Source organism: Nannospalax galili, unplaced genomic scaffold, assembly GCF_000622305.1.
Source record: "Nannospalax galili isolate Female #2095 unplaced genomic scaffold, S.galili_v1.0 scaffold125, whole genome shotgun sequence".
NCBI lineage: Eukaryota > Metazoa > Chordata > Mammalia > Rodentia > Spalacidae > Nannospalax > Nannospalax galili.
In genome coordinates this window covers 920,861-938,827 of record NW_008354705.1, presented here as the reverse complement: position 1 = coordinate 938,827, position 17,967 = coordinate 920,861, and the positions used below count along the sequence as shown (strand labels likewise).

The window sequence follows — 17,967 nt, the reverse complement described above, 5'->3', positions numbered from 1 at the left end:
TGCTTGGATTTTTTTCTGGTTTGAGCTTGCATGATTGACTTTTAGAATTGGTAACTGTTAGTATAGTTTGAAAGATACAGGTTCTAAAGTAAATAGTGGATTAATACTGTAGGTCTATGACTTAGAGTCATGGGATTTGGCAATAAAAATATTTTTACCCCAGAATACAGTATTCTGCTTAGGAATAAGAAAGTGGAAAGTCTGAGAATCACCCTAGAATTTAAGTATCGAAAGCAAAAAGCTGAAGAGCAGCTCTTCCCTGAAGGCTATGTACTCCAAAATGTATGTCTAATAGTACAACAAAGGCATTCTTTGGCATGTATTAGAGATTTTCTTCACATTTTGCAGTGTAGATATGTATATGCTAACAGCAAAAGTTGGCAAGTAGGATTAAAGGATTTGTTATGTAATTTAGGAGGAAACAGGATCTATATATGAACCTTGAAACTTAAAAAACCTAAATGAAAACATGACATTCCAATGTTTAGTGTACAACACGTTGATACTTTCTTTCTCATTGTAGTGTGTTTGCTGTCTTCCGTTCCTGTAGCATTTCTCCAGCTCTTCGTCATCTCCCAAATATTGATTCCCTGCCTCAAGATCACTGTGGGGAGCCCAAATGAAATTAGGTTGCTATTTTTCATACAATATTTTCCATACTCTAGTACTGGCTGCTTATTTCCTTATTGGGGTCATTTTGCATGTACTGCTTTATTGAGTATGTCCTGTACACCAGTGAACTTGGATAATGGACATCAAATACTAGTTTGTTGCTGTTAAGAACACTTCTCCAGTAATTTTGTTTCCTGTTGCACCTTAAGAAGGAAAATATCTTTTCCAGCATTTAGTGGTGTTAAGATTGTTCAGTAGCAGTGTTCATTCAGTTATTCTATGCTTAGTTAATTCAAGGTTTATTGAAAGCATGATAAAAAATAGATAACTAATTTTTTTTTGGCTCATTGTTTTGGATGGTTCAGTCCATATTGCTTGACCCTATTGCCTTTGGACTTGTAGTGAAGCAGAATGTCATGATAAGGAACTCCCAGTTGAAGAGGTTGCTTACCTCATGGCAGCTGGAAAGCAAAAGAGACAGGAGGGCGCCAATTTCCTTGAAAGACATTACCCGGGGACCTAACTTTAAGCTTCGGCCTAAAGTTCCTCCATCTCACAATAGGCCACACTGTCTGGCAAGCAAGCCTTTAATGCACAGCCCTTCTGCCTCATTTAGGATCCAAATCGGAATGCTCTTTTAAGGGAACTTTCTTTTATCAGACATCTTGGGCAGGAAATACAGTGTAACTCAAAGAACAGCCATCGGTTTCTCTTGGCGTATATTTGCAAGTATTTTTCTGGGCTGTGAGTTACAAGAACCAGTGCCATCTACTAATCAGGAGACAGTCATGAACTTGTCTCCTCATTACCACCACCTCACCCCCAGGTTCCAGGAGGTGTATACAGAAAAAGAATACAGGTTGTAGCCTTAACTTTTCTCCAAACTCCTGTCCTTTGATAGTTGTTCAAGGTTGGGGTTCTAGAAGAGTAAAATGTGGTGATTTTTTTTTTTCCAGGAAATAAATCCTTTTCACACATGAAGAAGCTTATCCCAGCTACGAAAACCTTTTTATAATATTCCCTTTGAAGGTCAGAGAGCTACATTGTGTCTTGAAGTTAATTTAGTTCATCTCATTTTTAGCTATAGTGAGGAACAAAACAACAGATGACATCAGTTTTTATTGGAAATCTATATATAATCAAACAGCCAAAAAAAGTGTGAATTGTGGCATTTTTGTTTCTTTGTATTTGTCCCTGGTTGTCTTAATTGGCTTAATTTGAGATTGGGAATAATACCTATATCTGAAATTTGGGGGAGGGTACAGAATTTGTTTTCCCAACATCTACATGTGTTTTATGTTAACAAAGACTACTTTATTCTTCTGATGCTTGTGTATAAATGCAGATTGGTTCTGATATGCCACTATAAGTTTCTTTAATATTAAAATTACCACTGAGCAATTTGAAGGGTTACAATAGCTTTCCATTCTTACATACCTAGTTCTGTTTTTCCTTTCTCTTTGAACTTCTAGTTCATTATAGTGTTCTTGGGAATACTCACAGAGTGAGATGTACCTGATTGATGTCCACCTTCAAGGCCCTTAATTCCCATCAGCCTCAGCTTTTCTCCAGAGACCTTTCAGCATCTAGCTCCTTGCAGCCACCTGCAAACCTTTGTGTTTTTGTTGCCCACCCAGCTTAATGCAAATTGAGAGGAAGTGTGCTCACATTGCCATCAGAGAAATGGCCTCCTGGGAGGACAAGCAGCCTGGGTCCCATGACATTGGGACTTCAGATGGTAAGCTCACTTGTCAGTATGGGTCAGAAATGGAAGGGAGCTGTTGCTTGACACCTCACTGATTTCTTGCATTAGGAGGGACATAGCAAGCCCTTTGTAAAGGGCTTTGAGAATCTCCCACCAAAAGGCAAGTGAAAGCAAGAATACACTAAGCGATTACTGTAGACTGTCTAGTAGATATAATGCCCGTTGACAGTAGCAGTGCCACAGGGCAGAAAACACCCTTTATTCAAGCTAATAGTTTATGCCAGTAATTTCATGCAGAAATATCTATTCAAGTTACTTTTAAGCAGAAGGAAATACACTTTATAAAATTAACATGTGAATGTCTAATGAAGTTACAGATGCTCCATTTTTCTAAAATGACAGAAATCTACATGTCACCACAGAATTGTGTGCATATTTGAGGACCGTAAACTTTGTTCAGACTTTAAAATGATTTTGTATGCTTGTTGCTAGAGTGAAAAGCTTTGCTCTCTAAAGCAGTGCTTCCTGCACTTTAATGTGCATAGCAGTTATCTGGGGTGAAATGAAGGCTCATGTTCACTAGGTCTGGGCTGAGACCTGATGCTCTGCATTTCTCACAAACTCCCAGATGACGTCATTGCTGCTGGGTCAGGGCCACACTTTGAACAGGAAGGTTTTAAGGCATTGAGCTTTAAACAAACAAATACACCAGAAGTACTTCTTGTTTTTGAAACTCACTGATTAGGAGATTACAAATGTGTCACCATGTCCATTTAGAATGTGTGGTTACTTATAATTATGGTCTGTTTTAGTTGGAGCATAGGGTATGGATAGAAAGCAGGAGGACATGATTCAGGAATGAAGGTATGAGCTGGTTTGTGAATAGCCCTAAACACCAGGTAAAGGTGCGAGACTTTTGGACTGTAAACAGAAAGCTCTTGGAGGTTTGTTGTCAAAGGAATTACTACCCATGAAGCAGCAATCAGAAAGATGGCCTCCACAGGAGACATTCAATTTAGAAAGTATTGTAATAGTTCCTATTAGAAATATATTTGGATGGACTATGGTATTAATATACTAGGAAATTTTATTTATTTTAAACATGTACAGTTCATGTAAAATTATTTAAAAGAATTCATCTTCATTATTACCATTGGTTTATTCATGATTCTAAGGGAGGTTCTCTTGGGTTAGTACCTCCTTCAAAGAGAGGACCAGGACTATAGCTTAGTGTTGAGTGTCAGAGTATTTGGTTATTGTAATACCAGAGGAGGAATATATGTAAATATTGTAACAGTTGAAAGTTGACTTAATATTGAGAGTGGTTAATAATAGCAATTTCAAAATTTATTTCTGGTAATCAGCATTTCAATGTGATACCTAAACTAGAGAGTAGTTTGATTTCTCAGTAGCTCCTATTCCCTTGGTGACCTTTTCAACCCTTTTCTACTCCCATCCCATTTAGTGCACTGGGCTATTGAGAAAAAAGTCATTTCTATCAGGAAAAACAAAGCTTTATGGAAGAGAGTGGTCCTCGAAGTGCTGAGCATGCAGTAGTGGAGGAGGGGGCACTTAGGTAGAGCATATCATGTATACAGAGAGGGAAGCAAAAAATGGGGCATGGTTGGGAGAAGCAGCTGGCTGCTAGGTAGCTTTTAGGTGCTGTCAAATTGATACTAGTACACTGCATCATTAGCTAGCTAGGTGGCCTTGGAGGATACTGGGAAGAGGAAGGGAAGGAAAGCTTATAGTTCAAATGAGTACCACAGTTTTCAAAAAACCCTCTAGGTAGTACTGAAGAAGCTCCTACTGTTTAAAACTTTATTTTAAAATTTACTATAGTTTTTATTTTGTGTGTGTGCGTACATATGTATGTGTGCATGTATGTGGGTGCATGCATGCCAAAGCACATGGGTAGAGGTCAGAAAAAACTTGCTGGAGTTCCCTCCTTCTACCATGTGGGTTCTTGGGATTGAATTTAGGTCCTTAAGTGTGGCAGCAGGCATTTTACCTGCTGAGCCATCTCACTGACCCTCTTTAATGCTTTTTAAAAAATGAGTTTTGTGCAACATCCACTGGAGCATCTTTCTTTTGTATAAGATCACATCACTAGACATCTCAGGCTGAGTTATTTAATAGTTGGTACATATAATGCATGTTGAAAGAATTATCTATATGGCTTGTAGAACATGGTTGGAGATGTCTTTTCTGTACTGTTGGATTAGCATAAAATTAATGAACTGGAGAGAATTGTGTAAGTTGTAAAATACTTTATAGTTTTATGTGTTTATGTTGCCTATCATATTTATAGTGATATTTCACCAATAGAGGCTGTGTTATCCATGCTTATTAAGATCTGCTGTTAAAATTTTTCTCTGTATATGTTTCTAGTTTATTTAAAAATTAGAACGTTTTGAGTCTAAAAATTTTAGAAGTTAGTGATTCCTATCTTCCATTCCTGATCTGGGGCTGCTTGTCTTTTACCTAACTTAAGCTCTACAGCATTTGACAATAAAGGTGTTTCCCCAGGAGGGGCTAGCTTCTGCCCAGGGCTGACATAAAAAGAAACAATTTGTCAGTCAAATTGGTGAGCTTAGTAACAATTCAAATGATCCTTTCTTTCTTTCCTATGCATATCAACAGAAATGTTAATGCTAATAGAAAACATCCCCTTACTCCCTAAAGGCAGGAGAGACTATTGGGTCAGGGGCAGCTTCTTGCTTTGGGCCCTGGTAACACAACTGGAGCAGAATGCCAGTCTTACCAGTTATGTGTTTACCAGTGCAGTGTAATAAGTGGTGATATGAAGGAAGTCTAATCTGTCCAGTTAACTTTGAGGCATTGATAGCAATGATATTTATATAAATCCAATTATTTAGATATTTACAGTCACTTAAGCCTACTTTTAAGAGAGTATAGTTTATCCATTACTAGTAACTGGTTACACTCTTATGGTAAGATTTAGTGTTATCCTTCAAATAAACCTATAGTAATATTTTAAACTGCTACTTGAGATGTTCATGTGCTGGTATCAACATGTCTTCATGCCATTGAGTTATTGGCAGATTATAAAGTTTTGAATTGTCATGTTGTGAGAACTAAGTGAAGTAACGGTCACGTAATGGCAGTGTTTTGAGGAGCACTTGACATTTGTTTGCACTTGATGAAAAGCAGTGATTCAGCTACTGGATTTCCATATACAGGCTCTGCTGTGAACATAAAACCGCATGTGTAGCAGATGCATTAAATTAAAGATGCCACGTCAGAATCAATATTACTTTTTATTAAAATAAGTAAAAATCTGCTAGTTTAGTTCAAAGTTTTTGTCTTTTCTGTGCATTGCAGGCGATAGAGCAACTAGATTTTCTCTGGCGAGGTTGAACGAGGTGCTCAGACAGACACATTAAAGTGAAGTGAAAACATTCTTACTTGTGTAATAGCTCCTTAACACATTATTTCAGAGAGTGAAAATAGTGCAGGAAGGGATTTGGTTTTCATCTGGCAAATGTCTTCTAAATTTTCCTCATGATTTTGTTCTCTTAGAAGCATGATAGATAGAATCAGCATACCTAGTATGGTTTTATACCAGTACTTTCAAAATGGGTGAATACATTCAGAGTTTTCTTAGTTGTTTAGAAACTTTCTTTTATGTATTCAGAAGCATAGGGATTCTTTGACTGGTTTCTAGGCTAGGGAAGTTAATATTTTCCCTGTTTATTTGGTCTAATGAAGGGTTGGAATAGTTAATAATGATTAAAATCAGTTGATAGATGATTTTCTAGAAATAACTAGAATCAATTTTACTTATGTGTTTTAGGCTACTTTATTTGCTTTTTATGGAAACATTAATTTTCCATTTAAAATATTTTTCAGGTAACCTGGATTTTTACACCTATAACAGCTGAAATCACAAGTCTTGATACAGAGAATATAGATGAAATTTTAAGTAAGTAGCTTAATTTTTTAAAGTATAAAATATATAAAGATCACGTTACAACCTCAGTTGTCTAGAATTGCTGACGAACTGGCATTTAGGCCCATTTCACTGAATTTGTAAAAACACTTTTATCTTTGATTATTGGTAAAACTTCTTAAAATGTGTGCCTCCTTTCCTGGGTTTTAAGCACTACTTTGAATTTTTTGTTTGTTTGTCTTGGCATAGATACTGTTCTTAGTATGTGGCATAGATACTGTTCTTAGCATGGTTATAAAGCTCTGCTAAGGCCCAGTCTGAGTCCTGCAGTTTCCTCTGTGCAGCACTAAATATTAAGGGCATAGAATAAATCCTATAACTTTTTTTTCTTATACTTTAATTAAATGACTTATTATGATCTCTTTTCATAGCATTGATCCAGTTAAGTCCAGTAAGTGTTTTACTGAATGTATTGTTTGCTGACAATGTGATTATTAACATGGAGGATATCATTCTGATTTTTGTAGATACTAAAAGACTGGTTAAGATATTGTTGATATGGTGATGATAATGGATTTAAAAATACATGTAGTGTTCATAAATGATTTCTTCCTTTTTAAAAAAATCACTTATTTGCATATAACAAAACCATAAGTACTAGAGATAAAAAGGGAGTAAAAGTAATTCATTGAGCACCATATATTGTTTTATGTTTCTGGAACTTTAAATGCTAAGAAAAGGACATCTATTTCTGTCTCATAAGCTCTCTTTAGAATTAAACCTTAGCATGTGTCAGAATCACATGGAGGGCTTATTCATGTCTGTGCTGCTTGGGCAGATCCTCAGTTTCTGACAGAAACTACTAGACCATACCTGATTTGCATTTCTGTATGTTCCTGGGCCACGGTGGTGCTTCTGGTCCCAAAACCTCAGTCTGTGAATCATAGCTTGACTGAATAAGCAAGTGGACAAAATGTGCTAGAAGAGGGAAGGGACCAGAGGTTCACATTCTCATTCTTTTCATCTCTCAACTTCTGGAATATCTTTCAGTTTCACATGTGTTGGAAGAGCTTAAATTTCTATGAATTAGGTTTAAGCAAAAGAAACAGTGCTGTATCTTTCTCATGTCTTCACATATTAAAATGTAAATGACCTACAGCCATCGTCATTCTAAGTGGAGAAGAAACAGAAGTTCCGGATTCCCATTAAAATTAGGAATAAGACGACAGTAATTTAAAGGGGTACCAATAGGAAAATAAGTCAAATTATCCCCCATTATAAATAAGAGATCCAAAAAATTCTACCAGAAAATTATTGAAATGATCAATACTTTCAGCAAAGTGGCAGGATACAAAATTAGCTTTTTTGTGTACCAATAACAAATAGGCAGAGAAAGAGATCATGGAAACAACTCTCATTCACAGTAGCCTCAAACAAACAAACAAACAAACAAAATTGGGAAAAAACCTAACCAAGAAATGTGAAAGACCTCTACAATGAAGGCATTTAGAGATTTCTCTGAATAAAAGATTGAGGAAGATGCTAGAAGATGGAAAGACTTGAGGTGCTCATGTATTGATAATATTAAAATTGTGAAAATGACCATCCTACCAAAAGCAATTAACAGATTCAGTGTAATTCCAATCAAAATCCCTATGACATTCTTCACAGAAACAGAAAGAAAAAAAATTGTAGAATCTATATGAACACACAAGACCCTGTGTAGCCAAAGCAGTCCTGAGCAAAAAGTATAATGCTAGATAGAGTACCATACCAGACTTCAAGTTATATTACAGAGCTATAGTAATAAAAACAACATTGTAGCAGCACAGAAACAGACGTGTAGATCAATGGGAACAAAATAGACAAGCCAAATATGAGTGCAGATAATAATAGCCATATGATATTTGACAAAGATGTCAAAAATGCACACTGGAGGAATGACAGCATCTTCAACAAATGGTGCTGAGAAAACTGGTTGTCCACATGTAAAAGAACGAAATTAGAGCCATATCTATCACCCTGAGCAAAATCAACTCCAAATGGATCAAAGACCTGAATGTGAAATTCAAATTCTGGAACCGTTAAAAGATAACATAGGCAATACCTGACAAGATGCAGGTGCAGGAAAGGACTTTCTAAATCGGATTCCTTTCACTCAGGAATTAAGACCTGCAGTTAACAAATGGGACCTAATCATTAAACTTATTTACAGTAAAGAAAAACAAGGGAAGAGAAAACTGACAAAGTGGGAGAGAATCTTTGCCAGCTATGCATCTGATAGAGGATGAATATCTAGAATATACAAAGAGCTCAAAAAACAGATTTTTAAAAAATGACCCAATTGAAAAAATGGTCTATGGATCTGAACCAGTGTTCTCAGGAGAAATAAAAATGGCCAAGAAATAACCTAAACTGTGTTCAACATCCTTAGCAGTTGGGGGAACACAAATTAAAATTACTTTAAAATTTCACCTTACTCTAATCAGAATGACTAAGATCAAGAAAACAACTGATAACAAATGCTGGCAAGGATATGGGGAAGGGGGAGCCATCATTCACTGCTGATGGGATTGCAAACTGGTGCAGCCACTATGGAAATCAGCATAGAGAATTTTTGATTGTATCTTCTAGTCAGGCAGGGAAGCTATACCCATGAAACACAATGTGGTTGCCTAAACATGACCTGCATATTGATGACAATACCAGTTGACATGTCAGTGTGGATGGGAGAAATTTTACAAGGTCCTACTTCTAAATGAAGAGCTACAGGCAGTCAGTTGCTGGTATGAGAGGGAGCATCAATTTACTCCAAGGACAAGCTCCTTGATGTGTTGTATGAGCCCAGATGTTCAGCCATAATCACATATGCACCTGCGCACCACTAAATGAACTCCGTATAGTGTGTGTGTGTGGGGGGGTGGTAATGAATGAATCTATGTATGGATGTATAACCATATTAATCAAGGAAGGGGTCAGGAAGTTGAGAGGAAGTGGGGGGAGACATGGGAAGAGTTGGAAGGGGAGAGGGCAGAATGAGGGTGATTTAAATATATATGAAATTGTCAAAAATTTAAAAAATTTTAAAAATGCAAATGACAATGATTTCTTTGTGTGTAAGAGAGTGAATATTAAGTGGATAGGAACTAGAAAAAGTGGTGTTTGTGCCACACTGCTGGTTTGGGTTTCTTACTGCTACTGGGTGACATCTGAGAGAAGTTTGGTTCTCAGGTTTCCTTCGTGAAAGGTTTCTGCACTTTTATTTGAAGAATCAGTTCTCAGTTATTCATGCATATGGAATATTTAAAAATGAGTTATTAAACTCCAGATCATCCCACTTTATAGGAGTAGACTGCTTGGTAACTTATGTGGCCTAATCAGGACTTGACTTCCTTTTGCCTTATGCTCATTTGAGATGAACTCATTGGAGGATATAGAGAAAAGATTAGATCTGATGGAACACAAAGGGTAGGAACACTATACATAAAGGCCACTTGAAGAAAGTGGCATTTAATATAAGATCTAAAAGGTGATTAAGTAAAGAAGTACATGAGAACAAGAAGTGACCCACCCAGGCTGAGAGGACCCTGGAAACCAATGATAAAGAGTACCAATTTTCACACACACTGTTTCAAATTTACTTTCAAAATTACTATACTTTCTCTCAGGTGGACAGTGGTGGTAAGTTCTAGCACCCTAGGTAAGACATGTGATCACAAAGGTAAACAAATGATACTCTACACAGTACCATGTTGCTGAGCTGTGCTATTTGGAAGATTAGGCATAATTAATGTCTAATTACATATAAGTTAACCTTGGTTGTATTCATGGATTTCTGGGTGAGAGATAATTATTATTGTGGAGTTTTAATTGGCCCTTTACAAATGGGAAAAGATAATGGTGAAAATTATAAAAGATAATGGTGAAAATTATATAAGTATGTCACAATCCCATAGACACAAATAACTTTGGTTTTGTTTTCAATTTCAGACAATGCTGATGTTGCTTTAGTAAATTTTTATGCTGACTGGTAAGTAATCTTGTTTTCAGTCTTTGGTTTAGTTTTCTTTCATCTTTCCTTTCTTTTCTGTTTGGCCTATCCATGAGAAGAGGGTGTAGATTGGAGGTCAGGATTTAGATGTGACAAATTTAGAAGGGAAAAAAAAATATTGACGTTGTTCATCTTACACACTTCTTTCAGAAAGCCTTTAGTTCTCCCTCTGACTCAGATCCTGCCATCTGTGTTTATATGGTGTCCTGTGGACTAGTCTCTTCTTTTCACTCAAAGTTGATTATCCGTTACCTAAGTGTGTTAGACCAGAAGTGATTCAGATTTTGGAAATATGTCCGTAGATTTTTACCAGTTGAGAGTCTCTAATCCATAAATCCAAAGTTTGAGACGTTTGAAAATCTAAAGCTGTTTAAGTTCCATTTCCAATTTCAGGTGTTCAGATTAGAGATGCTCAACTTGTAGATTGTTTTTAAACTTATTTGTGTCCTACCAAACTGACTTTGAGGGTAGAGATGTCTTATTAGTGTTTTCAGAACCAAAAACAAAGACATGATGTATGAGTACATGTTAAATAACGTGTCATGGGGACAGGAAGAACGGAAATCAGCTGAAGAGAAGCTTGAAACACTGCCATTATTATTTCTAGATCATTTATGTTCTCTTTGACCCTTGACAGCCTCTTGACAGCTAACTGCCACTACCCTGTTTTGGCCTAACTGAGCAGTTTGCTCAGATTCCTGCAACAGTTTTCTCCCATAGTTTTCTGTATCTCTGGTTTTATGTATTTCTACTCTGTTTTCTCTGTAGTTTAAGCCAGAGTTCTTTCCTACAGTGCAAACATTAGTTTACACCCCATCTTACATCTCTTTAACCTTTGGGTTAATCTTTAAGTTCCTTATGTTGACCTAGAAGGGCCCTGATGATTTGATCCCTTCCAGTCACTACAGCTGTGTCTTGCTTCTTTTGACTCCCATATATGCTTGTTATGTGGGACTTCTTTAAATTTCTGTGAAAATTTATACTATTCATAACTGGACTTCCAGTATCTTCCTGGCCTAGATTGACACTTCTTGTCTTTGCTTAATTGTCATTCATCTTTCAAAACTTAGATTAAATGCCACTTTCTTCAGATCATCCTTATAGATCAGTGTTCCTACCCTGTGCTCTCAAATCAAGTTAGGTCCCCTATACAAATGGTCCCCAGTGTATAATAATTTAGTGTATGATTTTAAAAAGTTTTGCTATGGTGTAAAAGTTATATGCAGTTAATAGAAACCGGACTTTACATTTTGATCTTTTCCTGGGCTAGTGACAGGCAGTACTGTGGTGGGTGGGCCTTGGTGGCAAGCTCTGGCTCCCAGTCAGACATGTGATCATGAGGGTAAGAGTTGCTCTGCACTATATTGTGTTTCTGAGTTGTGCTGTTTGGAAGATTGGGTGCAATTACTGTATTTTTTCCTTAATATATTTTTAGTTTACGTTGGATTTATCAGTCTTAGCTTCTTTATAAGTCAGGGAGTGTCTCTGCTTCCCATAATACTCCTATCTTACCCAACCATAGCCCCTGTAAATGCTACATTCTAGTTGATGATTCCCTAATACCTTTTTTGCTTTGTGAAGATAATTACCATAACTCTATTTAAAAAATCTTACTCCCTAAAAACTTTGCATATACATCATTGATAAGTACATAGTAACTGTCTCTTGAATGAATGTATGCATGATCGATGTTAATATATAAAGAACTTTAATAAAAAATTGAAGTCATACAGGAAAAATAACCATTTATAAAATATGTAACAGCATTTGTCAAGATAAATTGGGATTAATATTGCTCATAAAATTTGGTAGAAGAATATCTAGTCCAATGTACTTTACAGATAAGGAAACAGATACAGAAGCGCAAAATACTTTCTCTGTAAAAGATTTTTTTGTTGCCTTTTTTGAGACAGGGTCTCCCTGTAGCCCCAGCTGACCGGGAACTCTGTTTAGACCAGGCTGGCCTTGAACTCACAATGATCTGCCTGCCTCTGCCTCCCAAGTGCTGGAATTAAAGGTGTGTGCCACCACACCTGGCCTCTGTAACAAAGATTTTAGCACAGAAAAAATTAGAACATAGTGCTTTTCACTGAGGAATTGTTTGTCATGAGAAAACAGAATAATGCATGCTACTGACCTTTTTGCAAAATCCAAATTGGAAATATGGACTAGTAACAGTTATTTAGAAACCATACTATCTAAAGAATACTGTTGGCTATAAATGAAGTGGTACTTTTTTCAACTGAGTGGACTTGAATACATTTGCTGGTAGATGTATTGTGTTTAGTCTCAAATACTAGACTCTGTTCTCTTTAGAAATTAGGTTTTGTATGCAACCATCTAACAGTAGTACAGTGCCTTAGAGTCATAAACCAGAGTAGGTGTTCAGTAATGCTGCTAATGTAGCAAACTGTACATACACAGTTTTTAATGTTCAGAATTGACCTGCAGATAGTTATTAAAATTTTCTGTTTTTGTTTGTGGAAGTTGAGGCCCAGAAAGTCATACAGCTAGTAAGTGGTAGATCTTGGATTTAAATTCAAGTATGTTTAAATCCAAAGCTTATTTTTCTCCCAGTAGGTCATAATTAAGTGTGTCTCTGCAAAGACTTTCATACGTTTATTTGTTAAGGATTGTTTAAGCACTAGATTGGAGATTGGGTTCAGAGGACCATAAAATTCTTTTAATGGGTCTGTTACTTTTTGATGTTACATGTAAAAATGTAACATTTACATGTATATGTATGCATGTATGAAGGTGCAGTAATACTGGAACTGAACTGTTTTTTCACCTCCCAGTTTATCTTTTTAGTATTTAAACTGATGCTATTTTAAACATGGACCTGCCTTAAATTCTTACTGGACAGCAAACTAGACAGTGCAGAGAGGGGCCTGTGATATGAGTCTTCCTTTTGCTCTTAAGCTGAAACCTGTACATTAATTCTTTTCTAGGCCATATCTAAATTTTCAAAACTTAAAAATCAAACTAGTCCATGCCTTCTGCTACCTTCCCCTGCTCTATTTTCAGGAAACTGTGAGTGCATACAAACCTGGGGTTCCAGCTTCTCTAGTTCTTCAGGTGATCAGCTTGCTCATGTATGCTTATTAGAGTATGTAGTCAAATAAGACACGGTCCATGATGTCCAGAGACCCTACCTACCTATCCCAGATGGGAGATTTAAGATGCTAAAGAGGAAAGGACTACTTGAAAGCAGGAATCTGAAGATACAGATTGTGTCTCCTTGATATATTCTAGGACATCTCCTTAGGAAGTCAGGTGAGTAGGCTAGAGAGAGCTACAAGAAGTAGGGAGGAGGTATGACTTTGCCTCCTTTCCCACGGTTTATGATATCATTATTGGGTTATTGCTAATATATATGACACATGGATTAGAGTTAGACAATTTCTTGGTGCATAAAGGCTCTAGAAACAATAGTAGCTATTACAGTGTGTTACCGTATCCTCCTTGATACCTTTTCTCTGAAATGTCCATTCTACCCTGCTGGTTGTATGCAGTTTTTTCTTTCGTCTCAGGTTCCTTTAACGACCCACAACATCTACTTCTGAAGTGGTTGGTTTAATAACAGACAATTAAGATTAGGAATAACAATTTTCTGGAATTATTGTGGGTTTCGGTTTCGTGCTCTTTTTTTTTTTTTTTTTTTTTTTTTTTTTTTGAGACAGTCTCCCTGTAGCCCCAGCTGTCCTGGAGCTCACTACGTAGACCAGGCTGGCCTTGAACTCAGAGATCCGCCTGCCTCTGCCTCTGCCTCCAAAGTGTTGGGATTAAAGGCATGCGCCACCACGCCCAGCTCCTGCTCCATTTTTAAGGTACAGAGAAATAGCTGGGTGTGGTGGCACACACCTTTAATCCCAGCGCTTGGGAGGCAGAAGCAGGTGGATCACTGTGAGTTTGAAGCCAGCCAGGTCTACATAGCAAGTTCCAGGCCAGCTGGGGGCTACAGGGAGACCCTGTCTCAAAAAAGACAAAATAATAATAATAATAAAAGTACAGAGAAACAAAGAAGAATGGTCAGGAAGTCTTTGGGAATTTAAAATATTTGCTTCTGGACTTACTTTGTTTTTACTATAAAAACCATATATTTTGAAGGAGATCATTCATTTTATACCATATATCCTTTTGGTATAATCAGTGTATTTAGCATGCTATCGCTGAGATTTGATAGAGCAGCCAGGTGGGTTAGTCTTAATATTTGCAATAAACTAAGTGTTTATATAGCAATATAAAAATGTGTTCATTATTTAGAGAAAGTGCATTTCTTCTCTACACACTCAAGCCTTAGCCATTGCAAGTGCAAGCAGGGCAGCAGTGTAGATTAGAAGGAACACTCCAGGCTTGTTTTCTGGCCTCCTTAGCAGTATGCACCATAATCTTCACAGTTATCATAAGGAAAACAAATGAACTTTTATGTTTGCACAATATTGAATTGGGGTGCAACCTTTGAATTAAAAGTTGTTTTTCTCTTCCCTCACTGACAGATATCAGGGCCCATGATTGAATTAATGTGATTGTCTGACAAGTTGTGTATTGTACAGATACTAAACATCAGTGGGTAATAACTGAAGTAAGCTTCTGTTACTTCTGCCTTTCGCTGCTGATTGCTGTGCTTGTCTGTGTAGGTGTCGTTTCAGCCAGATGTTGCATCCAATTTTTGAGGAAGCATCTGATGTCATTAAGGAAGAATATCCAGATAAAAATCAAGTCGTGTTTGCCAGAGTCGATTGTGATCAGCACTGTAAGTAACGAAGTAGGAAAGCTGGATGAGATTGTCCTGTTTCCTCTTCTACACATACATAGACTTTTGTTTTCCAAACACCCTGTTTTCAGTGAAGAAGAAATCTAAAAGGGTCTAGAACCTGGATTAAATTGCTAATATTTAATCTTTTGTCTTTTAAACAGAGCTTCCATGTTGCCTGTGGGAAATGTTTTTGGGATTTTTTTCTTCATTAAACATAGTGAGTCAAGTATATAGGTAGCAGATCATAAGCAACTAAATTTTCTAACAAAGGCAGCAAATACAATTGAACTGTAGTTTTGGAAGAATGATAAGGATTTTTGTCATTCATAGAATCATACAAAAATTTTATTGTCATTTTAAAGAAGACTGTAAAATCATACAAAAATACGGTACTTGTTCTAAATAAGACAGTGTCATATCTTTCTGTTCTGTTATTTTAAAGATTCTGCGAAGGCTGGCTTAGAGTGTGTTTGATGTATAATGGTCTGATGGTGATTATTAAGAAACTTAGGTTAGTCTCTTTAAAAATCAATTTCTTGCATCTTGTTTTCCTCAGTGTAATATACTCTATGAAAATCTCCATTTTAAAGCAATTTTTGTGGCACATTTTCTAACTTGAGATAGTGAGCTAGCAGTATCCTGTCCTGCTGAATGCTGCCTTGTACGCCAGTGTGTCGCATCAGGCTTGGCAGATCCTGTTGGGCTCTTGGTTTCTCAATAGCCGCACTGTGAGTTCTTAAGGCAGCAGTTTTTTCTGCTCTTTCTCATTATGCTTCCTGTTTAAATGGAATCTTAACTGTTTACAAATCTGGGTGTCATGCATTTGACAGTTTCTAGGAGACAGAAACTGTTCATTAAAAGCTTGTTTGCATTGAATTATTGGTAAGTTTGTCTGAATACAGAGCTGTCTCATTCTGCAAAGTTCCTTTACTTTATACTTAACCTACAGATTATAGTTGCTCATCTTCTCTCTCTTCATTTTTCCAGATAAAAAAGCAGAAAGTGGCTTTAACCAATGTTACGCAGCTTAGTGTTCAAGCTGGAACCTGATCTCCTGACAAATGCTTTCACAGACCAATTTGCTTTTTTCCTGTTCAATTCAATAAGCATTTTGAGGATTTACTGGTCTTGCTTTTTGCTGTGTAGAAAAGCATTTTCTAACAGCAAATCATTTTGAACTATTATAAGCCAAATGCCATATTTCTGTCTGCCTAGGATACAGCTAGATAGAATGAAAGGAGCAATAAAAGGTTATAAGTAGAAGCATGGACAGCATCGCCATGGTGCTTTCTGGAGCTCTTTCTTCCTGCCTTTCAGTGACAGAACATGGTATATTTGGTATGGGCTCTGCTCTCAGATCTTTCTATACTTTTGTATTTAATTAGACAGTACAGTGCAAATATGAGTCCCCACTTGCACTGAATTTGAACCGTAATATCTGAAATTATGCTTTCAAACTTACAGTCATGGGGGAAAAATTGGTATTTATATCACTGAACCCACCATATATATCATTTATACTGTCTTCTAAACACATTAACTTACCTTTACAATAAATCCAACTAGTAAGTTTCTTTTTACTGCAGAAGATAGCTGTAGTTCCGATGCTTTTTTAAAAATATTTATTATTTTTATTTTATGTGTATGAGTGTATTGCCTGCATGTAGGTAAGTGCACCCGTATCATGCAGTGGCTATGGAGAACAGAAGAGACCATCAAATCCCCTGGAACTGGAGTTACAGAGAGTTGTTAGCTGCCATGTGGGTGTTGGGATTTGAACCTGGGTCCTCTGCACGAACAACCAGTGTTCTTAACCGCTGAGCCATCTCTCCAACCCCCGATGCTTTTTTTATCCATCATTGTTACTGAGGAAAGTTACATCTGAAGTTAATTAGGTATTGTCTATAAATATTTTTCTTGTTTTTGTGAACTTTCACTTTTTAAAAATGATAATGTGAAACTTCGATAATTTATTCACATTTTCCATGTTCTTACTAATTTTTATAAGACAGACTGTACTTTTGCTGAGTCCTTATGTGCTAGTGTATATGGGAGAGGTTCTAACTGGGGGAACATTAGGAATTCTGTGGTCTGAAGACAAGTTCCTGCTTGCCAAATTATCTTTTGGTAGGATTTCTTTTCTTTTCTTTTTTTTTGGTGGGGGGGTCTTTTTGAGACAGGGTCTCCCTGTAGCCCAGGCTGTCCTGGAACTCACTATGTAGACCAGGCTAGCCTTGAACTTACAGAGATCCACCTGCCTCTGCCTCCCAAGTGCTGGGACTACAGGCATGTACCACCACGCCCAGCATAGGGTTTATTTTCTTTAAAAAGGAGTATTTATTAAGATATAATGGCATGTAAATTACACATTTAAATGACACAGTTGTATCATAGTTCTTAATATAGTCTGGATATTAATCTCTTACTACAAATATGATTTTCACATATTTCTCCCATCTTGTAGGTTTGCCTTTTTACTTTGTGCCTTTTGGTGCTTTTTTTTTTTTTTTTTTTTTTTTAAGTTTAAACTCTTGATGTAGTCCAATTGATCTGTTTTGACATTTGTTGCCCAGATTTTAGGTGTCTTCCTCAGGAAGACATAGCAAATCCAATGTCAGAAAGCTCTTCTGTATTTTAATCTGACAGCTTTATAGTCTTAGGCCTTACACTTAGGTCTTTGTTTCATTTTGTGTTAATTTTTATATCTGGAGTAAGATAAAGGTCTAACTTTATTCTTCTGTGTACAGATAGCCAGGCTTTCCAGAACCATACTTTAAAGAGACTGTTCCTTCTTCTATTAGATGATCTTGGCATCCTTCAGAAAAATCAGTTGATAATATGCGTGATTATTTCTGGGCTCTATTCTGTACCCTATGTCAAACAGTTTTGATTACTGTAGCTTTGGGATAACTTTTTTTTTTTTTTCG

General features: G+C 36.7%; 1 protein-coding gene across 1 annotated transcript in view; it reads left to right on the top strand.

The window, feature by feature from the left end:
- Erp44 (endoplasmic reticulum protein 44) overlaps positions 1–17,967 on the top strand; it is an 86,938-nt gene that overhangs the window by 21,036 nt on the left and 47,935 nt on the right. Inside the window, exons 2-4 of the mRNA XM_008851897.3 lie at positions 6,191–6,263; positions 10,221–10,260; positions 14,922–15,037. Of these exons, the coding sequence (XP_008850119.1) occupies positions 6,191–6,263; positions 10,221–10,260; positions 14,922–15,037 (229 nt within the window). The remainder of the gene's footprint in view (positions 1–6,190; positions 6,264–10,220; positions 10,261–14,921; positions 15,038–17,967) is intronic.